The sequence below is a fragment of the Oncorhynchus kisutch genome, linkage group LG7, assembly GCF_002021735.2.
Source record: "Oncorhynchus kisutch isolate 150728-3 linkage group LG7, Okis_V2, whole genome shotgun sequence".
NCBI classification, from domain to species: domain Eukaryota; kingdom Metazoa; phylum Chordata; class Actinopteri; order Salmoniformes; family Salmonidae; genus Oncorhynchus; species Oncorhynchus kisutch.
Genome location: NC_034180.2, coordinates 22,869,945 through 22,895,521, shown reverse-complemented (window position 1 = coordinate 22,895,521; position 25,577 = coordinate 22,869,945). Strand labels below are relative to the sequence as shown.

General features: G+C 41.6%; 2 protein-coding genes across 3 annotated transcripts in view; one reads left to right on the top strand and one right to left on the bottom strand.

Annotated features, from left to right (window-relative positions):
- Positions 1–385: 385 nt before the first annotated feature.
- On the bottom strand, positions 386–6,805 carry timm9 (translocase of inner mitochondrial membrane 9 homolog). The gene is made up of 4 exons (XM_020487728.2): positions 6,566–6,805; positions 6,090–6,151; positions 2,157–2,252; positions 386–905 (listed from the first exon to the last, which is right to left on the bottom strand). The coding sequence occupies exons 2-4, from the start codon at positions 6,126–6,128 to the stop codon at positions 774–776; spliced, it is 267 nt and encodes an 88-aa protein (XP_020343317.1). The 5' UTR covers positions 6,129–6,151; positions 6,566–6,805; the 3' UTR covers positions 386–773.
- Positions 6,806–6,876: 71 nt separating this feature from the next.
- kiaa0586 (KIAA0586 ortholog) overlaps positions 6,877–25,577 on the top strand; it is a 122,815-nt gene continuing 104,114 nt past the window's right edge. Inside the window, exons 1-9 of one of the 2 annotated variants that reach the window (XM_031828688.1) lie at positions 6,877–7,837; positions 7,960–8,018; positions 8,125–8,188; positions 9,095–9,164; positions 9,317–9,479; positions 9,652–9,861; positions 10,174–10,354; positions 11,814–11,996; positions 22,328–22,460. In XM_031828688.1, coding sequence (XP_031684548.1) covers positions 7,507–7,837; positions 7,960–8,018; positions 8,125–8,188; positions 9,095–9,164; positions 9,317–9,479; positions 9,652–9,861; positions 10,174–10,354; positions 11,814–11,996; positions 22,328–22,460 — 1,394 coding nt within the window. In that variant the 5' untranslated portion in view covers positions 6,877–7,506. The remainder of the gene's footprint in view (positions 7,838–7,959; positions 8,019–8,124; positions 8,189–9,094; positions 9,165–9,316; positions 9,480–9,651; positions 9,862–10,173; positions 10,355–11,813; positions 11,997–22,327; positions 22,461–25,577) is intronic. The other variant, XM_020487724.2, reaches the window with a different exon arrangement.

Sequence of the window (25,577 nt, the reverse complement as noted above, 5' to 3'; positions counted from 1 at the left end):
AATCCTATTGGTCAAAATATCAATTAGTGAAAATGATCAGAGCAGAGTGCCTGGAAGTAGCCCTCAACTGTGGTATATTGGCCATATACCACAAACCCGAGGTGCCTTAATTCTTTTAAACTGGTTACCAACACAAATCGAACAGTAAGGTTGAGTCATTCATACCTATGGTATATTGTCTGATACACAAATGCTGTGTAAATCAATCAGCATCCAGAACCCAAACTACCCGGTTTATAATCTTCAACCTCTGGTTATGCATCTCTAGGCCAATGACCTTCAAGTGAGGACAGTTGTCATTATTACCATCTTGGCTGCAGTGACAATCCATTACCAACAGAAAGCAGTGATTTCAAGGTCAAACAACAGGACATTATACAATGGGTAATTTAGCAGTATGCCAATGTACAATTTAGTTTAATGAATGGTGCAGAAACATTTCAGAGAACAAATGGGCATTATCATAGGATAAAGGAGACAAACTAATACCCAGGATTGTCATTACCTTATTCAACAATCAGACTTTAATAAAAACAAAAGTAGCTACTTTATTTTTATCTCATGTTCTGCCTGGATCGCAACTCAACATGATCTCATACATCATGATCAGGCTTTTCTGTATAAAAGTGTCCAAGCAGTCATCAGCCCCAGCCTAAGAAGTAGAGGAGGTAGACAAGGACAAGTTTGTGGCTGGTGTTAGCCATCCAATGATTCACATTGAGTTGGGACCAGACTGGATGGGCGACTCCTGGCGTGTAAAGGCCAGAATTTGTCTACCTTGGTCCCATTAAGCCTGCTTTCTGAGCCAGGGCTTCGTTCTGCTGGATGTGGTACTCCTGGAAGCGCATGGAGATGCGTTGGGTCATCTTTAGGTACTTCTGAAGGCAGCTCTCCGAGCAGGTGGACTGAGGTGGAAACAATGACACAATCACATATAATCACACCTCTCCAAATATTGCTGTACCACCGCAAAAGCTTCTACTCTAAAGAAGCTAACCTGGTACAATGTGAAATTTGACAACATACAGGAACAACATTTTGTTGATAAGCAATGATGCCACATTGTGTCCTATTTGACCCATTACTTAACATTGTCCCCAGGCTCGATTGCTAGAGAGAACCTTCTGATGGATGAGATTACCTACTACAGAGCCTCGAATGACGGGACAGTATTTGGAAATATGGCCTACTACTCAGTAATAAGTATGAGGCCGTGTTCCTCTGCACAGATCTTGCATGCATCAACCAATTGTTGTGTGCCAAGTCATCGACTGTGCAGTCTGCTACCTGCACATGTTCGTCCACTCCAAAATAATTCCACAATACTACATACAGTTCTATTTGATGAATGGAAAGAGACATTGCTACAAAGTTGAATGACATTGCAGCCTGGTCTCATAGACTAGAAGTAACATAGTAAATGTAGATCCAGGACATTCAAATTAGGCACCAGATACAGTATGAAAGCCCCACCTACTTCCTGGATCATGTTTGAATGGCCTTCAAGATATTGTGATAATTTAAGACATGTAAAATATCATTTTTTTGTGGATTAATTTACTTCTACCCAATGCCTTCTATGATGGTTTACAAAAAGAAGACAATCATGAAAAGCTGATATAATTTAGGATATAATTTTGAATGCCATTCAAAATCAGCTTGGGACATGATCCAGAAAGTTTGGTAACAGCACAAACATCATTTTGTTACCATTCTATTTTATAGTAAATGTGTTTTTGTACAATTTTCTTTGGAAATTGTTTTAAAAAGTAGTCATTGTGCATAGAGTTCTATGGTTTGTTTAACTTTGCAATCATTGGTTTTGTTTGACATACATTCTGCTACCGTGGAATTGCCCTATACATATGGACGTTGCTGAAACATGCGAGCTAGACCTTATGTAAAATACCTATCCGTGTGTATCAGCTAACCAAACCATATTGTTATAGCAATCTGGTGTCCGACAGCACAGTCGATGATATGGTATGCAACCATTGGTTGATGCATGCAATGTCTGAGCAGTGGAACGCGACTCTAATGCGGTTAGCTCATACATAAAATACCTATCCAGGCGTTATAAGATCTGACATGCATCAGCAACGTGTGAGCGGAGGAACATCACCTGAGTCTTGAAGACATGCAGGAAATCAACCTACCTCCTCTGACTTGACTTCTCTTGTGGTAAAATCCTTCACGCAGTCCATGAAGCAGTTCTCGGTGAGTTTGTTGTAGGTGCCAAGAAATTCTTTAAACTGTGAACACATACATATTAAACAGATAAAAACACACCTTATGGAACAGAGGGGACTGTGAAAAGAGAGACACACACGATAACTTAATCATTATACACGCACACCACAGGAGGTTGGTGGCACCTTAATTGGGGAGAATGGGCTCGTGTTAATGACTGGAGCGGAATGGTATCAAATACATGGTTTTCATGTGTTTAATGCCATCCGCTCTGTTCCAGCCATTATTATGTGCCGTCCTTGTTACAAAACCTAGGAGGCCGGTCGGCCTCACCCCCTTCCATAGACATAAACGTCCCTTTTCAGGACCCTGTCTTTCAAAGATAATTCGTAACAATCCAAATAACTTCCCAGATCTTCATTGTAAAGGGTTTAAACACGGTTCCCCAAGCTTGCTCAATGAACCATAATTAATGACCATGCACCTGTGGAGTGGTCGTTAAGACACTAACAGCTTTATTAAGGTCACAGATATGAAACTTAGGACACTAAAAGAGGCCTTTCTACTGACTCTGAAAAACACCAAAAGAAAAATACCCAGGGTACCTGCTCATCTACGTGAACGTGCCTTAGGCATGCTGCAAGGAGGCATTAAGACTGCAGATGTGGCCAGGGAAATAAATTGAGATGTCCGTACTGTGAAACTCCTAAGACAGTGCTACAGGGAGACAGGACGGACAGCTTGCAGTGGCAGACCACGTGTAACAACACCTGCACAGGATCGGTACATCCGAACATCTCACCTGTGGGACAGGTACAGGATGGCAACAACAACTGACCGAGTTACACCAGGAACGCGCAATCCCTCCATCAGTGCTCAGACTGTCCGCAATTGGCTGAGAGAGGCTGGACTGAGGGCTTGTAGGCCTGTTGTAAGGCAGGTCCTCACCAGACATCACAGGAAACAACGTCGCTATAGTCACAAACCCACTGTCGCTAGACCAGACAGGACTGGCAAAAAGTGCTCTTCACTTCACGGATTTGCGTTTATCGTCGAAGGAATGAGTGTTACACCGAGACCTGTACTCTGGAGCAGGATCGATTTGGAGGTGGAGGGTCCGTCATGGTCTGGGGCAGTGTGTCACAGCATCATCGGACTGAGCTTGTTGTCATTGCAGGCAATCTCAACACTGTGCGTTAAAGGGGAGACATCCTCCTCCCTCATGTGGTACCCTTCCTGCAGGCTCATCCTGACATGACCCTCCAGCATGACAATGCCACCAGCCATACTGCTCGTTCTGTGCGTGGTTTCCTGCAAGACAGGAATGTCAGTGTTCTGCCATGGCCAGCGAAGAGCCCGGATCTCAATCCCATTGAGCACGTCTGGGACCTGTTGGAACGGAGGGTGAGGGCTAGGGCCCATTCCCCCCAGAAATGTCCGGGAACTTGCAGGTGCATCATAGGTACACTTGGTCAAAGAGTGGGGTAACATCTCACAGCAAGAACGGGCAAATCTGGTGCAGTCCATGAGGAGGAGATGCACGGCAGTACTTAATGCAGCTGGTGGCCACACCAGATACTGATTGTTACTTTTGACCACTTCCAGAGGACGTCCTCCAACCAATCAAGGCTTGGATGTTGTCCATCCAATCATAGATGTATGGTCAGAGAATTAACCTTGTGTGTTGAATTGGGATTGTGCCACAGAGCATTATAGGGGTTCTGTGTTGAGAAGTTTGGTGACATTGTTGAATAGAGATTAAGAGTGAAGAGTGACAGTTGAGCATTTTTGGGACATTATTCAATTCAAATGAGTTTTTTAAATTACAGGAGATGGAGGAGGTCATTATAATTTTCTTCTTGGGTTTAGAACTTAATTTTGTGTGTCCAGTTAGCAAGGTAAATGTAAATAAATTGCACTAACTTCAGTAGCTAGCTAGCTACCAGCGCGAGTGTGCAGTTTTCTCCGCCCGAACGGTAGAATGGTCAATGCTGCCGAAAACGTTGTGGACTTTTTGTTGAAGAACCAGTTTCATTATCTGGGGTACATGGATAAGGTGCAAATTAAAAGCGAGGGTCGACCTCTGCCTGAGATCAGTTTCATGACTGATGAAAAGGTGAGGGCACTCAATACCAACTGGTATCAAATGTATAGCTGGTTAACAGGGAGCCTATCATCAAGCCGCCTGTAATTGCACGTTACGATGCTTTACATGCTTTTCTGGGATGTTGAAAACAATTCCGAATGATTTGATAGCTTCCATCACATAATCCATTAAAAGTTAGATTAGAGAGGTTGACGCAGCACATTTTTTCACGCGCGCTCAAATAGGCTGTGCACTTTCCTCCGGTATTTATTTAGCAAAGATGATAACACAATCTAAAAAAAACAAATGAGAAATGTTGCAGCAGCCTAGGCTACACCCAATCTGACATGTTGTATGGGATGAAAACAAGACAATTTTTCCATCTGATCAACTTGCAGGCTCCTAATAAGAGCTGCTACATACAGCCTATGCGCCCTGTCCATCTGGTCAAGGTAAACTAATTGGTAACGTTATGTATTTATAGTCCATTTGTGTCAGGAGAAAATGTGAATGTGATCAAATTTGGATTATATTCCAAATTTGGCTGGCTAGGCTGCCTATACGTTTTTAATCCAAAATTATTACCTGGAATGAATCAATCAACATAATAGTGATAGCAGATGTGAGTCATTTAAAAAAATGTACAAGGCCTACAGTTGCATAGGCCTGCATGATGCAAACATGCATAAAGAAAGCTCAGCCCTGTGAGTTCTATTGTCTATGTGTCTGGGTAGAGGAAATCCCCCTCCAAATCTAGTCGAAATATAATTTATATGAACAAATACAAGGTAGCTGCAGTTTGAGAGGGTTTTCACCCCCCCCCCCAAGGGCCAGGAGTTTTTTTTTCAGGAGTTAAAGCAATGTGATTTGAATATGCCAAAATAGCCCATATACAACCTTTTTACAACGGATTAATCAGTCACACCTTATAGGGTCCAGAGTTTTCCTAGTTAGGTTACTATATAAGGGGGTAAAATTGCCCCACCGCTCTGGGACCTATGGTGCCACCAGTCTGCTTGCAGTTGTCAGTTATCGTCAGGTATGTGGATGATCAGGGCTTTATTCAGGAACATTTCTTGGGATACTTTGATGTGTCAAGTGGGCAGGATGCACAGTCTGTGTTTGACTTTATGAATTTTGAGATGTCGGAGTTTAACTTCATAGAGAAACTCATCATCCAAATCTACAATGGCGCAGCTGTAACGGAATGTATCTGCTATTTGTATTTACAGCTAACTCCCCTCCTGTTCCCTGATTAAGAGGTGATGACTACTCCACTCCACTACCATTGTCAACTTTCTCCTGACATGAACAGAAGCCACAGCGTCTCATGTGCCCTCTCATCCACTGGCACATTGAATGTTTCCCTTCCAAGCACTGCGAGTACCCCTATCACTTTTCTCTCATTACTGTATGTAGTCAATCACATACACAATCACATTATTACACATCAATGATTTTACTCCTTGCTTGGACTAACTCATTCTTAGCTCTTGTCTAACTGTGTAGTGTCTTGTTATTGTTTTTTTGTCTTCCCAGTAAAATCCTGTCCTGCACTGGTCAAGCCTCTGAACACCTCAACTCATGTCTCATACCCTCATTCAATCACTGCTGTGATCCCTTTCCAACACTGTTTAAGTAGCCCTCTCATCCCCCTTCCCCATAATACTGTACTATAAATGTGTTTATTAAATGCTTTAGGTTAAAATAATTCGTCTTTGATGACTTTGAAACATACCGTGAGTCTCCCATCCTCCTCAATTTTTCAAGTCACCAGTCTCCACTGGGGTGCGAGTATCCTCAATTTACATACCTGTTTAACCTGGTCCGCTTCTGTCACCTGGATAGACATGGTGGTTCAAATGGACGATATTTCTGTTGGATTAAAGTTACACCCATGAATGTAATCGATTGAATGACAGCCCTATCCATTGTTATGTAGCTATGATGTCCGTTCACTAGTTATAACTAGCTAGGAATAGGGAGTACTGAATTACCAAGATAGCTACAGGGTATTAGTTGATTAGCTATATATGACACCTGACCATGAATTCATAACTGACCATTCCATAGCTAACTACTACATAGTTTAAGCCTTGTGCTAGTTAGCTAGCTAGCTTAGTGGACAGCTAACGTTAAAAGGTCCCTAACAGGCTAACTATATAGCGCAGTTTTGAAGGTCAAGTGAAGCATTTGAAGACATTACATACATTTTGATATCAAGTTGTGTGCACAAAATGCATAATAAATCACATTTTCTTTAACACAGCAAAAAAGTCATTCACCCACCCAGATTCCGAAGGACATGTGACGTTGTGAAAAGGGGACTGCAGTGGCTGCGGCACCAACAGTTTTGAGAGGCTTGAAAGGCCAGATATTGGAAATTAAAAATATTTTTTTAAACAAACAAATATTTCTAGGATAGTATTAAATATTGTATACGTTCGTGGGGATATGTATGGAACTCAAAATCGAAAAGTAAATTGTCGAAAATAATAACCGAAATGTCAAATTAAGATGAATTTTGTGTCACTACATAAACACTCCGGTGTAACACGAGGTAATTAAAATATTCAGTACCTAATTATCCTGTTGTTCGCTAGCCCACCTTTTATCTAATATAAATAATGGTCAACCAAATACTTTTAATTATTTAATATATGATTAATATATGTTCTCTTTGGATTAATGTTTCCTCATCCATGGAGTCCCTATCATGCCCAGCAGATGATGGCGATATTTATCGCGGAGAGAGGATTGGTCGTTGACCGGAAGTTATTGTTGTCAGCAACAGTTGCTGTGTTTTCATATTTTCCATCGTTAGCTAGCAGTTGTGAAGCTATTATGTATCGTTCGATTCTGACCTCGGGTTGCAACGAATTCAGTTTGTTCAAAAGTACATAGGTCTAGCTAGCTACTTCCTACTGAGTTTTGTCGCGTTGTGCTTTCAACTGTTTAGAGGTGTTAGCCAGCTAACGTTAGTAGCTAGCTACTGTTAGCATAAAGTCGTCATTAAACAAGGGTGAAGCGGGATATTTGAATGTTCGACTTCCTAAGGAAAATGACGACAGTGGTTGTTTATTTATCTATATCAACTCCCACGGTTGATACACAACTATGTTATGTGTAACGCCTGATCGGGTCTGGTGTTGAGCATACTAGCTATCATACTCTACTCTGCTGCAGTGCTCGCTACTAGATAATCAACTGAGCGTCAGAGTCGATTAGATATGGCTCATACTCTTCTGAGCCGATCAAATGAACTTCTGAACTTTGCAAGGAATATAAACCTTGACGAATCCACTTCAAGTTCTGATGCTGGAGACGTCTTGATTCGTGCAACAAAGATTCACTTTCCTGAGCGGAGCTATGAAGGGCAGAGGGATTTGGGGTCGTTGCCCACCGTATCTAATAAAACAGACAATGTAAAGATAACAGTGAAGAAGTCCTCTCTTCTTGACGAGCCACCAAAGATCGAAAAGCAAAGACAAGCAAGGAAACAAGAGCACAGGCATGTGCCTCCTGCCCTGCAAGCAAACCTGTCATCAGTTTCACTCTCTGGTAGGCTTAGTAAACCCACACTTGTTATAAGGCCAGTGAAACTGTTATATTGTATTGCAGTTGTATATGCCATTGATTTCAGTCTGACCAACATTTTGCTCTTCCCATGTTGTCTTTTCCAGAGGGAACGAAAGCACGCAAAAAGAGTCCGATAAAAAGAGTCCCGCAAAACGAGTCCCAAGTAAGATGTCTTCTAGCTTGTTTTTTTTCTGAGAAGTGTGTGCCTCACAAGTATGTCACCCACACAAATATAATACATTTTAAACTGGTGTCATTTCCAATTTCAGGTTCCTAGTATAGATGGAAAAGAAACACTGACCTCTGTTCAACCTAAGGGCAGTGAGGACAAAGGTAAGTGTCCTTGGGCTAAACCTGTGATGTACTGGACAGCATGCTGTCATTGATTATCTACTGGCTACTTAATATACATTGAGCTCCAAAAGTATTGGGTCAGTGATTTTGTTGTTTTGGCACTGTACTCCAGCACTTTGGATTTGAAATGATACAATGACTGTGGTTAAAGTGCAGACTGTGATCTTTAATTTGAGAGTATTTGGAGATACTTTTATTCGAAATAAGAATAGAATATGTTTCTAAACAATTCTACATTAATGTGGATGCTACTATGATTACCAATAACCCGGAATGAATCATGAATAATGATGAGTGCGAAAGTTACAGAGATATTAATATCATAAATGCTAACATCCCCTGTTATTGTAATGGTGAGAGGTTAGCTTGTCTTGGGTCTATGATATTTGTGCTTCTAACTTTCACACTCATCATTATTCAGGATTATCTGTAATCATGGTAGCATCCACATTCTATTATGTTATATTCTTGTTTACAAAAAAACCTCCAAATACCATTAATTTCTATTGGGCACAAAATAAAAGCAAATGCATCCAACAAGTTTGTAGAGTCACAAGCTTGATGTAATAATTGTGTGCTAGGAATATGGGACTTAAATACTAAACTATTGATTACTTTAATACATTTACCCCAATACTTTTGGTCCCCTAAAATGGGGGAACAATGTACAAAAAGTGCTGTAATTTCTAAACGTTTCACCTAATATGGATGAAAATACCCTCAAATTAAAGCTGACAGTCTGCACCTCATAGTAATTGTATCATTTCAAATTCAAAGTGCTGGACTACAGAGGTAAACACGAACAATATTGTCACTGTCCCAATACTTTGCGAGTTCACCCTATGCCATTTTGTATCCTAACCCCACTCTTGGATTGTCCCTTAGACCATGATCTGCTAATATCCCGATATGCTGCTGGTGGCAAAGGGGCAATCTTGGCAGCTCTAAGACAGAGGTAAGCATGGCACAAAGCTGTGGGATGATTTTCACTTTTTACATGCCAGATGTATTTGTGTTTGTAATGTTTGTCTACATTGCAACACAGTTGTACATCCCAAATCTTTAGGTGTTAGTCATGAGGACTCCATTCGATACTGTTTTTCTCAGGTCCCAGACTGCCCCCTTGAGGCAAGAGGTGAAGGTGCAGTTACTGGACCAGCGGCCACCATCGAGTCAGGAGCCCCAGCATGTTTCTGGCCTCTCAGGGGATACGGGAGCTGCCTCCACTGCAGCCGTGGTCACAGCTGCTGCCACAGCACCACTCATCAAGGTATTGTTGTAGCAGAGCAGTTATGTGTTATTTTTTTCTATGTCCTTCTGAGATTATGATGCCATCTGAGAAAGCTTTTGTAAGTCCAAACCCCCCAAAGTCTACCTAAAATGCTTAGTGGACTGAATGTGGGTGCCTAATGGTTTGTTTCTGTCTTTCTTTCTTTTTCCAGGCTCAGAGTGACATGGAGGCATGTGTTTCCCAGGTGTGGGGGGGGCTACAGAGGCTGCTGGAGTCAGACAGGTACCCAGGCAGGGCTCAGGAGGCCAGAGAGGACAGAGCATCAGAGAGGGTGACCCAGCTGGAGGAGCAGCTCAATACCGTGACCCAGCAGAGACTACAGCACCTAGAGTGGATCCAGAGCCAACAGATGGAGCTGCAGGTACTGTAGGGAAGGAGGAGCACTGAGCCTTCACTTGAGTGCTCCAGATAGTAATATTTTCCTCAATAAGTTGCTTTCATTCTAATCGTTGCATGAAGTTATGTAAGAGTATATTTATGTGGACCCCTAAAGTTGTACACATCTTTATACAGTCCCAGAGTCTGAGTATGTCTGTAGTGTTTCAAGTAGTGTGGTGTTCGGTTTTCTTCTTTTTCTATTGCATGTTTCATCACCGCTATACTCAACTCTTTTTACTTTTAGTCATTCAATAATAGTTCTGACCATTCCATCCATGCCCTCTCATCCTCTCAGAATCGTCTCCTGGGCTCTGCTCTGAGTGTAGTGACTGGCCACGCCCCTGTGCCCTCACCCTCCATGCTGAACACTGGCCCTGCTGCACATCCAGACCCTCGGCTTCCTCAGGACCTTCCCGATCACGTTCATATTACCCACCTTGATGCTGCAGACTCTTCCCCTGCTGTTCCAACCACAGGTAGGGTGCTTCGTTTCCTGAGTCAGTTGCCTCATTGAAACAAATGATGAGAATGGCATTGAGATCTGTCATCAGAAAGTATTCACACCCCTTTACTTTTCTTCCCACATTTTGTTGTGTTGTAGCCTGAATTGAAAATGTATTAAATGTAGATTATTTTTTTGTCACTGCCCTACACACACTACCCCATAATATAAAAGTGGATGTATTTCGAAATTGTAACAAATTAATGGCAAATTAAAAGTTTTAAATGTCTTGAGTTCAATAAATGTTCTACCCCTTTTTTATGGCAAGCCTAAATACATTTAGGAGTAAACATTTTCTTCATATGTTGCATGGACTCACTCTGTGTGCAATAATAGTGTGACTAATTATCTGTTTGGTCTCTCAGTCGAGCAGTGAATTTAATTTTCTTTTGCAAAAATGGAAGCATGTCATAACCAAAACAGTGTTAAGCAAATCAAAATAAATCACTGACAGTGTCATCACCAAAGCATCCCCACAAAATCACACCACCTCCTCCATGCCTCACGGTGGGAACCACACATGCTTTTACCTACTCTGCATTTCACAAAGATCCGGCAGTTGGAAACAAAAACCTCAAATTTGAACTCCTCAGTCCAAAGGACAGATTTCCACCGGTCTAATGTCCATTGCTTGTGTTTCTTGGCCCAAGCATGTTTCTTTTTCTTATTGATGTCCCTTAGTAGTGATTTCTTTGCACCAATTTGACCACGAAGGCCTGATTCACGCAGTCTTCTCTGAACAGTTGATGTTGAGATGTGTGTTACTCAAGCATTTATTTGGGCTGCAACTTCCTAGGCTGGTAACTCTAATGAACTTATCCTCTGCAGCAGAGGTAACTCTGGGTCTTTCCTGTGGTGGTTCTCATGAGAGACCGTTGCATCATCGCACTTGATGGTTTTTGCGACTGCACTTGAAGAAACATTCAAAGTTCTTGAAATTTTCGCTTTGACTGGCCTTCGTGTCTTAAAGTAATGATGGACTTTTGTTTCTCTTTGCTTATTTGAGCTTGCTATAATATGGACTTGGTCTTTTACCAAATAGGGCTATCTTCTGTATACCTCCCCTACCTTATCACAACAGAACTGATTGGCTCAAATGTACTTTTAAGAAGGCACACCTGTTAATTGAAATGCATTCCAGGTGACTACCTCATGAAGCTGGTTGAGAGAATGCCATGAGTGTACAAAACTTTCATCAAGGCAAAGGGTGGCTACTTTGAAGAATCTAAAATATATTTTGATCTGTTCAACACTTTTGTTTTGTGGTTAGTACATGATTCCATATGTGCTATTTCATACTTTTGATGTCTTCACTATTATTCTACAATGTAGAAAATAATACAAATAAAGAAAAACCCTTGAATGAGTAGGTGTGTCCAAACTTTTAACTGGTACTGTATGTCATCTGCTTTGTATCTCCTCTTCTTCTGAAGCATCTCCAGACCCATCTAGCCAGCAGAGGGGAGGAGAGGGTAAGAGCCCTCTGGAGACCCCAGCTCCTCGCAGGGTCATCCCAAAGCCTACGCGCTGGAACACCACCAACGTCCGGAACACACAGAGCGCTACACAGCAGCACAGCTACAGGACACAGAAAACACCTCGCACAGCACAGCAAGGTTAGTCATCAGTGTCTCTGCATCTGTTAAGTCAAGGGCTGTCTGAAATGGCACCCAATTCCCCATATAGTGCACTTCTTTTGAGCTGAGCCTTATGGGTTCAGGTCAAAAGTAGTGCGCTATATAGGGAATATGATGCCATTTTGGATGTACCCATGGGTTTCTATGGATTTTCCTTTATATTTCCACCTCTTGGGGGCAGTAGCGTCACTCCAACTTTCTGGCTCTTTAGGAAGCACAGGCTTCCATCTGCAGGAGATTTGAAAAAGGCAGTGTTTACTCCAAAACTCTGAAAACAGGGTTTGATCATAGGCTTTAATGTCACTGTGTTTTTTCCTGTCTCTGTTGATTTCTGTGATGGCTATTTCTCTTTGTCACCCCTTGATGAGATGGAATTAGGGCTCACCCCATTTGTCGATTGTTTGTATGATATTTCGGCTGATGGTCGACCAAGGTTTCTTTAGTCAAGCAGCAGCACATTTTATAACTTTTAAAATCATGGTGTACAAGACAACTGTCTGATTGGCGCCTGTCTGAGTGGACTGATCCATTGTGGAAGCTGTGGGGATGGCACAGTCCATCACTCTAAGACCTGTGCTACTGAAATTGTATATGGTTATATTATGTAAGAACAATGGTGCAATACTAATACAAATTATACTATTTTATAACAAATGCGCTTTCTCCCGCATTGGATAGTGGTCGCTGTCCACGGTTCTGAAACGCATCAGTGCGCTGTTGAATTGGCGCCTTTTCCTAGACCATGTTGCTATGTGCATAATAGCAAAGTTAACCAGCATATTGGTGTTGAGAACAATGCGGAGGAGGCAGCAGCAGAATGAGGAGTCTAGAAAACAACCCGTGCCTTATTGTCTAAGAAAAGTGAGTAGAGAGGAAACCCAAAAGTTAATAATCAACAGCCTAACTGATAAATGTGCCTGGCTTTATAAATCATCCATATATATATATATATCTATCTATCTATCTACAGAAATAAAACAGATCCTGCTTCTGTTGCCTGTTTGAGTGTTTGTTTAATAGCCTACTGATTCCGTAAACGGCAAGCCTCAAGAAACCCACGTGTCAGATAAATAATTTCACAAAATTGTCTGTTTTTAATCTTTGCTATGCTGTAATAAAGGCTTTAGGTTTTTTGTTAGACCAGCCTCTGGCATTATTTATAATTTATTTAGTGTTTACACTGTTCCAACTTGTCCGAAAAATTATGTTTATAATAATGATAATAACACAATTTCTTTCCTTGGTCTCCTTATTGTTATTATGATCGTCATTATAATAATAAGTCATGTCATTATCATGAATAGGCTTAGTAAAGCAGCCTTGTATATCCACAATAGAGCTGTAGGCCTAAAGAGCACATCCTGTTTACTTAAGCCTATATTTTAATACTTATCTAGTCTGCTGTATCAAAAATGTATTTGTTCATGTCATCAAACAGCATACGAGTTATTCATGATTTCAAATACAATCGAGCATTTTAGTTAAAAAATAACAACGCGGCCATTGAATAGTAGGCGTAAACAAAAAATATTTCTGAAAATGCATTCACAAATTGATGCGGTGTTGTTTTTTTGTCTTTCCATTTTGCTGTCATGCGCTATGGTGTTCAGCGTTTGTTATAACCAATTTATTGATGTGATTATGATAGGCTATAGGTCAGGCCCTATTGGTCACGTGCATGCGATGCTTACATGTGTCGTAAAGAGAGCACGGGTTGAGGGAAGAGGGAATGTTTTTCAGTCAGACATGGCTGTGTTAGGTTGCAGCTTCAGCAACACGGACAGCGCGATACACAATGTTGATGTTCTGTGGTCGGTCTCTAGAGCAGTGAGGAGAGCGAGACAACGGGAGCTAGCCAGTCACTCCCTGTCTTTTTTCCCTCTTTTTTTTTTACACAGCGCAGCAAGTCTGAGCCTGGCCCGGCACAATCAAATCAATTGCTGGTCGGACGCTTTAGTCCGTTTGTGTGTCTTAATTATGTAATCAAACAGTTTGCTTAAAGCATCAAGACAAGCTCAGTGCATGTAGTTGATTTGATTAAAACACATAGGATGTGTCTATATATGGAAAAATACATGTTTAAACGTTTTAAACCAATCGATTGGTAGAAAGAACAGACGACTCTTGGTCGACCAATATTTTTTTCCCCCGGGGACAGGCCTAGATGGAATAGGAAAACTGTTACTTTCAATCTCGGTTCATTCAACAAATAACCAGATGCCTTCTGTACTCCTCTGTCTGACAAGGTCTCGTTATTTACAAGAATGTCATTAATAATTTTATGTCGATGCCAACTCAACACATTTCCATTTGGTCATTTTCTACACAATACTGCAGTTAGGTCAACACTTGTTGTAATGTCAGTATCTGCATTCCAGAATATATCTCAAATGTTACCCACTGAATTGAAAACCTGCGCTTTGTACAACGAGCCAGACTGCACTGTGTGTTTTGGAATTATTGTCTGTCAATGTTAAGCATTCATTACAAGTAGACCTACGGCTGACTTATGAACATATTGTTTGGACAGGTTGTGTGATACAATGATAAATACATACCATACATACAGCTCATGTTTTGGCGGTTCGTCGCGTCTCCATCTTGGTTTTGTGATAATCGTACTTAATCTCCCTGTGTTTGGCTCTGTTGGCCGAGCGCCAAGACTACTTTGAATTATTACAATGGCCGCTGGGCCCTGCTTGGTCTCCCCAGCCACAAGTCTTGGAATGCAGCCTCCTCCTGATCACTGGAGATGTGAATTACATCCATACAAAGCACCATTGACTAAGGCCACATTTTAACAGTGTAGGCGGAACATGGTGGTATTCTTGAGGGAAAAGGGTCGCACCGCGTAAATATATACTGAACAAAAATATAAACGCATGTAAAGTGTTGATCCCATGTTTCATGAGCTGAAACAAAAGATCCCAGAAATGTTCCATACGCACAAAAAGCATATTTTTCTGTTTTACACAAATTTGTTTATATCCCTGTTAGTGAACATTTCTCCTTTGCCAAGATAGTCCATTCACCTGACAGGTGTGGCATATCCAGAAGCTGATTATACAGCATGATCATTACACAGGTGCACCTTGTGCTGGGGACAATAAAAGGCCACTCACAACGCCATAGATGTCTGTTGGAGCTTCCAATTGGCATGCTGACTACGGGAATGTTTACCAGAGCTGTTGCCAGAGACTTGAATGTTAATTTCTCTACCATAAGCCACCTCCAACATCATTTAAGAGAATTTGACAGTATGTCCAACTGGGCTCACAACCGCAGACCACGTACGTTTATGGTGTCATTTGGGCGAGCGGTTTGTTCATGTCAACATTCTGAACAGAGTGCCCTATGGTGGGATGGGGTTATGGTATTGCAATTGCATTTTATCAATGGCAATTTGAATACACAGAGATACCGTGACGAGATCCTGAAGTCCATTGTGAGGCAAATGTTTTTTTTTAAAGGTGTCTGTGACCAACAGATGCATATCTGTATACCCTTTGATGTGAAATCCATAGATTAGGGCCTAATTCATGTATTTCTATTGACTGATGTCCTTATATGAATCTCTAAAATTGTTGCATTTATATTTTTGTACAGTATATTAACTCTGTACCGCTGTTATATTGTGCTGGCTGCCAATATCCATTCAGTTGCATGGGAAGATTAGGTCCTGCTCCTCTCTCTTGGTGTAAAACTCATTTAAGGGTGAAACCATTCAGGTGAAAACAATGGCTGGTGCACGGCTGTGTAAGTATAGACAAACAGACAGAAAGGCAGACTGCGCCCTTCAGTGCTTCAGTTTATTGATTTTATTTTAGGGCTCTCGAGTGGCGCAGCGGTCTAAGGCACTGCATCTCAGTGCAAGAGGCATTACTACTGTCCTTTGTTCGAATCCAGGCTGTATCACATCTGGCCGTGATTGGGAGTCCCATAGGGTGGCGCACAATTGGCCCTGCTTCGTCCGGGTTTGGCCGGAGTAGGCTGTCATTGTAAATAAGAATTTGTTCTTAGCTGTCTTAACTGACAATTGATAGCCATCCCTCTTGAAATACTTTGTGAATAAATAGTTGGCTTTTTAACCAGTTGAATGATAGGGCAAAATTTAGATTTCCACCTAAATGAACATGTTGCATAGTTTCAGAAAGGTCTGGAACTCACTTTCTGGTAAAAATAGTTATAAATTGCTGAGGTGTACTCACTTTTGAAGACACAAACTCAAGTATATAGTACTATACATTTTTTTTTTTCTCCCCTATTCAACAAAAGTTGGGCAATGAATGGCCTGAATGACTGAAATTCTTTTGAAATATAGTAACATTTAAATTATAAACGACATACTATAAGATTTCATCTTTCTTATAACTGCATAATACATATGACCATACTTCCATGGTGACCAAACCGGACGCGCGCACGTTGATTTTGTTCCCTCGCACCAGAAGTGATCAGGACACGCAGGTTGAAATATTTAAAAAAACTCAGACTCAATTATTAATTTGGGGACAGGTCAAAAATCATGAAACATTTATGGCTATTTAGCTAGCTAGCTTGCTGTTGCTAGCTAATTTGTCCTGGTATATAAACATTGGGTTGTTATTTTACCTGAAATGCACAAACTCCGACAATTTAATCGACAGATAAAACGGTGAACCGAATTCGTTTCTCGTCATCTCTCCTCCTTCCTTAAGGCTTCTTTTTCCTCTTTGGACTTTATATGGCGGTTGGCAATCAACTTTACAGCATTTCTACAACCTACTGGAGTGTGGACCTAAGTTCATCTTTCAATCACCCAAGTGGGTATATGCATCTAAAAACCAATGAGGAGATGGGAGAGGCCGGACTTGTCGAGCGTCACAAATAGAACCAATTTCTATTTTAGCGCCTGGCCACACAGATGCTCACTGATTCCCACAAGCAGTGTGGATGCAATGATTGAATAACATGTATGTGTACATTTATTTTGCAACGCAAGCGGTGTAGTACAATATTGACTCTATTTCATATAACTGAAGACAGAGAATTTTCCTCCTAAACGTCCATTCAAATGGTGTCTCGTTGCAACTTCAGCTTTAAGCACAGTGATTTTGTCCGTCTGAGACCAAGAGAAAGTAGTCTTGTTTTAATTCTATGAAATTATTATAATTTTTTTTCATTTTGAGGTATCTAAATCATGCTGAGAATATCACAGCAAGATGAAACCACAACGGTTAGATTCTCTAGACTGTCAACTTTCATATGACATCTCACAGGCTGGGCTCTGTTGTTCAGAGGAAGAGCAAATGTATTCTTTGCCTGGATTGACCAGAAAATGTGACACGTCACTCCCTATGCAAATGTGGGGTGTGAAACCTGACACTTCAAGTCGGTTCCGCTGACAGAGTGGAAGCGGAGGGCAGACAGATGGGTCTTTCTAGCACGATAAGGCACGGGACCCTACGGCGCTCATAGAGCGCTTTGTGCACCAAAATGTCAGTCGGAACCGGTCCAGAACCGCTCAAAGTTCCCCATATAGGGGACTTAACATCTGAATAGATGTGCCTTTTTGTTGATGTGGAGGTAATTGATGTTTCACATATAGATGTTGCAGCAAGCAAGTCAACTTCAAGACACCTATGAAGATCACCAGGGTTGAACAAATATAGTTCTTGTTGATAGTGTGTATATACACTCAGCCATTTTGAATGAGTGCACACTGACAACAACCGTACCTTCAGAAAGGTCATATAACTACTATTCTGGTCATTGTGTCATTCACCACAAGGACTATTACTGGCTCCTCCTCCTCCTCTGTCCTCTGTTCAACTGCAATTTGTGTGCAGTCTAGTGCTACATGTTGGGGAGAAAGATCAGTGCCAGGTTCTCTGCTACACCCTAGACACTGCCGTCTGAAAGCCTTGGACAATCTTCCCCTCGAAATTGAATAGGCCTCCCTCTCTAGAATTGGTATCCATGGTGATGGATGTGTGGGGGGTGAGCGGAGTGTTAATTATGGCTTCGAAATCATCCGTGTGTGTGTTTGTCTGTATGGGTGTATCGTGAGCGGGTGCTGTCAGAAATGAAGGGAGACATTTGGGAAATGCATTGGTCTTGTAAGATTGACTCGATACCCTTGCTTTGTTTGGCCAACAGTGTTACAACAGTGTTACTTGACCAGCCTCCCTAAAGCCAGCCTCCCTAAAGCCAGTAATGCAGTCAAAGGGACACAGTCGTGATAAGGGAATGCACTGAGTACGGGCATTTAACATTTGTATCGAATAGCGGTCTGTTCACATATTTTTAAATGTGCATTGTCAGATCACTTGGATTTATCATCGCTTGCAATTTCTATCCATTAGAATTTATTCAAGCTGGACATAAATGTTCATGAGCTATCACTGCGGCATAACAAGCACGGTGATGAAATGTACTTTATGTACTATACATATTTGGTGTGACTAACTGGTTATTGTAGTGATTAGAGCATGTTTGAGGGAGAGGGAGGATGTTGTTAGCCTGGCAAACTCGACCCACGTGACTCATAGCGCAGGGAGAGCTGTGAGACACTGGTCTGGAAAGGGGGCAGTTTGTTAATGCAATATTCACTCAGAAGTTGTGCGACGGGTTTGATTGATTCTCTCCAATTTTTTTGTGTATATATTTTTTTTGGGGGGGGGGGGGGGGGGGGGGTTGATGCTTCTCATTGTTTTTGATCCAAATGTTGTAATGTTTGGGGGTTGTGTGTGAGTGTTTTAAGTGAGAAAGACACAGCGAAGAGCCAACCAGTAACAACACAGCCCCCTTCATTATGGACGCATTGTGCCGACAGCATCAAAGAGCCATTCCATACTCTGTTAGGTGTTAGTCAGACTAGTATGTTATGCCATAAGATGTCTGAAGTGGCACCATTTTGTTGCTGGTAGTACCTCCAAACCAGTTGTCATGGCAACCGTGCTTATTTCTTCTCCTTTTGCAGTTTGTCTTTTTTTTTATCTCTATTTTTCTTTTCACCAGCTGCCAAACTGCTCTCTTTGAGAATTTGCTATTTATAGTCCTTTGTTTCTCAAGCACATCATCAAACCATATGTGAAACAACCCATGACATGATTCAGGCCACTTACGATTGATCGCTCTTGTCGATTTCCAGAACACCGTCGTTTACACGATGTAAAACCTTCTGACATAATGACAAGATAATTGCAGTTCAAGGAGACCAGTGTGTGAACCGTCATTTTAGAATCAATGATTTATCTTGGAAATCAACAAACACAAGTGGGGTCAGTTCCTTCGCCAATCACGATGACTGACCAAGGTATCGATTTGGTACCGAGACCCATGGTATCTGATTTCTGTAGATAAATGTGGAGTACTATCTAGATGTAGCTAGAATGCCTCAAATTACATGTCTCACATCGCAGTGGCTTTGCCCTTCTCTGTTTCTCATAATTAATTCATGTTGAGGAATCTGACTAGAACACAACGACACTACTTCCCCATAGGGGCGGCAGGTAGCCTAGTGGTTAGAGCGTTGGACTAGTAACCGAAAGGTTGCAAGATCGAATCCCCGAGCTGATGGTAAAAATCTGTTGCTCTGCCCCTGAACAAGGCAGTTAACCCACCGTTCCTAGGCCGTCATTGAAAATAAGAATTTGTTCTTAACTGACTCGCCTGCTTAAATTAAAGGTAAAATAAAAAAAGAAATAAAAACGTGTCTTCGAGAAGCACTCGCTCGGTAGTCTCCTATTTTTAAAATGTGATGTCATCAGTCATCCGGATACACACAGACTAAGCCCCAGCCATACTAGAACCCCCACTCACACACACAGTTATAGCATTCATCTGTCAGCCTGGGCCTAATTCTGATGAATGACACAGACTCAGGACTAATTTTCTCCTCTGTGAGGGGTGTTTCCTCCCAGCACCAGATCACATGAGGTAAATGCCCCCCAAATGGTACCCTACCCTAGTGCGCTATGTAGGGAATAGGGTGTCAATTGGGATGTATTTGCTTGCTTTTCTGATCTGCATAAAAACACAGCATTTTAACGGTGATTTCACCAGGGTCCTCATTTTGGATAGCTTTTGTAGACTCATAATTACACCAGTGGAACACACCTTTTATGATAAGCAAAGGAAATCTCTTAATGTGTTTTGGTAAGCATCCACTTTCTTCCGGGTGATCCAAAACATGACTTCGTAGTTTAAGTTACTTTATAGAAGGTTCTTTTAATATTTTCCTTCAGCCAAGTCCACCATTTTAGGTTTTGCCACTCATCATTGATTGGATTCCATGCTGCCATTACAATGCCTGAGAAATACCACTTCGGGTCATGTCTGGCCCCTGTAGAGATGCCCCTTTGAACAGAAATGGCAGACTATATATTATTAGCGTGGTGCCCTTACCTGCCATGGCCTGCAGCTGATGGTCAGCAGGGGGCGTGGTGGGGCATGCATTACTAGCTGATGGAGGGCAATCAGGCGACCAATTCTTTCATTCAGCAGTGTGCCCCCCCCCCCCCCCCCCCAGGTATTCCCAGATACTAAACCAAAATAAAGAGTATTGCACAGTGTGGGAGAAATATATTTTGTCTATGCACCACATTGGTTTGTTTGAAATGAGTTGGCAGAGTTCTTTGCGGTTTTGCAAGTATATTGCTTTGTTTGTTTGAATATTTGCTGGCACTATCCAGTGAGACATGATGTTGCACAACATCCAGTTGTAATTATATTGTAATAAGCACTTCACTCTGCTCAGAACCATTATATTTGTTGTGCTGGTGGAGAAAGTTTGTTTCCATGAAATTCCATTCAATTGCTTTTAGTCCTACTTGATTCAACATAGTGTGATAATGTTAAATATATGCCATTTAGCAGACACTTAAAAAAAAATGTTTTTATCGAAAGCGACTTAGTCATTCTTACATACGGGTGGTCCCTGTAATTGAACCCAGTATCCTGGTGTTGCAAGCACTATGCTCTACCAACTGAGCTGTAGAGGACAGCATGTTAGAGCAAAGATTGTCTATTATATTGACGAGATAGTCAACGGAACATTCTAACAATGGAAATACATCAAAGATTGAAGGCACGTGGGAGGAGGTGAGATCAGGTGGGACCATTCTAGCCAAAGAGAGGGCAGATATGCGTGTGAACAGGCCATAGAGATAGATAGAGGACTCAGCTTTGTATCTATAACATTATAGCATCTGTGACAGCATGGCCGTGCCATTGAGGCTATCTCCGTTTTAAAGTAGTCAATTTTCTTTTTCATTGGCTGATGTCTCCCAACTCATAGGAATCATAGGAATCCTCACCCTGTTTACTACTCTAAAATGGTGCAAGCCCTCAATGGCAATGTCTGTGCCAGAACGGGTTATATCCTTGATGAGCCCTCTTATCTTTCTCTATGACAACAGGCACAACTCCGAGATGCTGTAGTCTCTTTTTTCCCCAAAGTAGCCAAAATACCATGTGCATCCACTTATATCAGTGCATTCTTAACAACCTAACCATTACGAAACTTCTATTCAATCAAATAAGCCTCACTTAGCAAATTATAGATTTATTTGTATTATTATTATTTTTTACATGTATTCGACACTCATTGACCTCCATCCAAAAATTCCTCACTTCATAGACTTATTTTCATTGACAGATTTTGGGCGGAGTAAAACCTCTCGCTTCCTGACTGGTTGGAGTCAATATTGTTTTAAGCGGGAAGAGACCTTTCTCCTTTGACCAGAGGAAATGATTATGCTAGCTAGACCATACAGACCAGGGCTAGGATTTTGTTCCAACTAGGCACCACACCTGACCAACTGAGCTAATTGACCAGTTCAGTGATTGTCTAAATTCAACAACAACTGGTCTTCAAGGTCATTTAAATCAAAAACATTAAGTGCCTGTTGCACTCCAGGACCAGGGTTGCCTACCCCTGTACCAGACAGGCAGAGTGTTCTATCCATATGTTATGCATATGTTATCCATATGTGTATATATGAATACAACCAATATCACCCATCTGCCTTTTACTCATGAACTCATTAGCCTAGAGAGAAAAGCCATTTGGATCCAACAATCGATATTGATGCAATTTCTGTGTGACAAAGTCGGTAGTATAGCAAATGATCCACAGAAGAAAGAGATTGCGATGAAAATGTAAGCAGAAACCCATGAGGCCCTGTGAAGCAATCAGCTCATTGTGCGATGTGAATTCCTGTGTCCCTGTGTAGAATACTGTGAGAGGGGGAGATAAAGTGCTGACTGAGCTGATGCAGGTGTCTGAGACTGAGTGGCTGATTGCTGGTGTCTCTCTGTCTCTGCAGGAAATGGCAGACTTCTGGAGGCTATCCCTAACAACAGCAACAGCTTGGCAACCAGAGGTGTGCAGCAGCAATCTTCTGCGAGGGCTGCTATGGCAACGCCCAACGACGGCTGCCAGCAACCAGCGCAATCCAGGTAAGGGAGAAAGAAAACAAATTGTGGTCAGTAATTTTTTTCAGGATTTGAAAATCATTGGATATCTTTTGTCTTTGAATTTGTCCTCCCTAATTTTGCCCATTAATCTTTGACTGTGATTATTTCATACGCTCTAATATGTAAACTACCGTTCAAAAGTTTGGGGTCACTTAGAAATTCTTGTTTTTGAAAGAAAAGCGCATTTTTTGTCCATTTAAAATAACATAAAATGGATGAGAAATACAGTGTAGACATTGTTAATGTTGTAGCTGGAAACTGAGGATAAAAAAAAAAATGGAATATCTGCATAGGTGTACAGAGCCCCATTATCAGCAACCATCACTCATGTGTTCCAATGGCACGTTGTGTTAGCTAACCCGTGTTTATCATTTTAAAAGGCTAATTGATCATTACAAAACCCTTTTGCAATTATGTTAGCACAGCTGAAAACTGTTCTGATTAATAAAGCAATAAGATTGGTCTTTAGACTAGTTGAGTATCTGGAGCATCAGCATTTGTGGGTTTGATTACAGGCTCAAAATGGCCAGAAACAAATAACTTTTTTCTGAAACTCGTCAGTCTATTCTTGTTCTATGAAATGAAGTCTATTCCATGTGAGAAATTGCCAAGAAACTGAAGATCTCGAACAACGTTGTGTACTACTCCCTTCACAGAACAGTGCAAACTGTCTCTAACCAGAATAGAAAGAGGAGTGGGAGGCCCCGGTGCACAACTGAGCAAGAGGACAAGTACATTAGAGTGTCTAGTTTGAGAAACAGATGCCTCACAAGTCCTCAACTGGCAGCTTCATTAAATAGTACCCGCAAAACACCAGTCTCAGCGTCAACAGTGAAGAGGCGACTCCGAGACGCTGGCCTTCTTGGCAGGGCCTCCCACTCTTCTTTCTATTCTGGTTAGAGACAGTTTGTGCTGTTCTGTGAAGGGAGTAGTACACAGTGTTATATGAGATCTTTAGTTTCTTTGTAATTTCTCGCATGGAATAGCCTTCATTTTTCAGAACAAGAATAGACTGATGAGTTTCAGAAGAAAGGTCTTTGTTTCTGGCCATTTTTTGCCTGTAATCGAACCCACAAATACTGATGCTCAACTGGTCTAAAGAAGGACAGTTTTATTGCTTTTTAAAATCAGAACAACCGTTTTCAGCTGTGCTAAAATAATTGCAAAAGGGTTTTCTAATGATCAATTAGCCTTTTAAAATGATAACCTTGGATTAGCTAACACAACGTGCCATTGTAACACAGGAGTGATGGTTGCTGATAATGGGCCTCTGTACGGCTATGTAGATATTCCATGAAACATCTGCCGTTTCCAGCTACAGTAGTCATTTACAACATAAACAATGTAAACACTGTATTTCTGATCAATTTGATGTTATTTTAATGGGGAAAAAAGTGCTTTTCTTTCAAAAACAAGGACATTTCTAAGTGACCCCATACTTTTTAATTGTAGTGTATATTATTGGCATACAGTATGCTTAAAACGGAGCAAAGGAGAATAGGGACAATGCTTTTCAGAGACCTTTACAATTTCAGCATTAAAGGGATATAGGCTGTATTTTCTCAACTCTAAGAACAGCTTAAGTTAACAAGGTGTGTGTGTGTGTGTGTGTGTGTGTGTGTGTGTGTGTGTGTGTGTGTGAAGAGTATTTGCATAAAAGGAAAGAGCAAAGGAGAGAGAGAGAAAAGTAGATGCAGTTATTTACAGGACCACTCCGGTCTGCCACCTAGCTCAGAATGATCCCCATGACAACGACAGCGGCATTTATCAGCTCCATCTGAGAGTGAGAGGAGAGAGTAGGTAAAGTAGTCTTCAGTGGATTCGGAAAGTGCTCAGACCCCTAAACTTATTCTACATTTTGTTACATTACAGCCTTATTCTAAAATGGATTCAATTAATGTTTTTTCTCATCAATCTATACACAATATCCCATGACGACAAAGCGAAAACAGGTTTAGACATTTTTGCACATTTATATTTTTAAAAAAGGATACCTTATTTACATTAGTATTCAGACCCTTTGCTATGGTACTCGGTATTGAGCCCAGGTGCATCCTGTTTCCATTGATCATCCTTAAGATGTTTCTACAACTTGATTGGAGTCCACCTGTGGTAAGTTCTATTGATTGGACTGGGGAAGGGTACCAAAAAATGTCTGCAGCATTGAAGGTCCCATAGAACAACATGGCCTCCATCAGAAGTTTGGAACCACCAAGACTCTTCCTAGAGCTGGCTGCCCAGGAAAACTGAGCAATCGGGGGAGAAGGGCCTGGTCAGGGAGGTGACCAAGAACCCGATGGTCATTCTGAAGAATCTCCAGAGTTCCTCTGTGGAGATGGGAGAACCTTCCAGAAGGACAACCATCTCTGCAGCACTCCACCAATCAGGCCTTTATGGTAGAGTGGCCAAACAGAAGCCAGTCCTCAGTAAAAGGCATATGACAGCCCGCTTGGAGTTTGCCAAAAGGCACTTAAAGACTCTCAGACCATTAGAAACAATATTCTCTGGTCTGATGAAACCAAGATTGAACTCTTTGGCCTGAATGCCAAGCGTCACATCTGGAGGAAACCTGGCACCATCCCTACAGTGAAGCGTGGTGGCAGCATCATACTGTGGGGATGTTCAGCAGCAGGGACTGGGAGACTAGTCAGGATCGAGGGAAAGATGAACAGAGCAAAGTACAGAGAGATCCTTGATGAACACCTGCTCCAGAATGCGCAGGACCTCAGACTGGGGTGAAGGTTTGTCTTCCAACAGTACAATGACCGGGACAAGTCTCTGAATGTCCTTGGAGTGGCCCAGGCAGAGCCTGGACTTGAACCCAATCGAACATCTCTGGAGAGACCTGAAAATAGCTGAGCAGTGATGCTCCCCATCCAACCTGACAGAGCTTGAGAGAAAATGCAGAGAAGAATGGAAGAAACTCCGCAAATACAGATGTGCCAAGCTTGTAGCATCATACCCAAGAAGACTCGAGGCTGTAATCACTGCCAAAGGTGCTTCAACAAAGTACTGAGTAAAGTGTCTGAATACTTATGAATAATGTGATATTTCTGTTTTTAATTTTTAATAAATGTACAACAATTTCTAACAACCAGT

What these genes read in the sequence shown, in the direction of transcription:
- timm9 (XM_020487728.2), bottom strand. Translation starts at nt 6,128, where the DNA reads ATGTCTATCCAGGTGACAGAAGCGGACCAGGTTAAACAG. An exon ending in AAGCGGACCAGGTTAAACAG is followed by an intron (nt 2,253 to 6,089) that starts GTATGTAAATTG and finishes ATGTGTTCACAG; the next exon opens with TTTAAAGAATTTCTTGGCAC. An exon ending in GAGAAGTCAAGTCAGAGGAG is followed by an intron (nt 906 to 2,156) that starts GTAGGTTGATTT and finishes TTTCCACCTCAG; the next exon opens with TCCACCTGCTCGGAGAGCTG.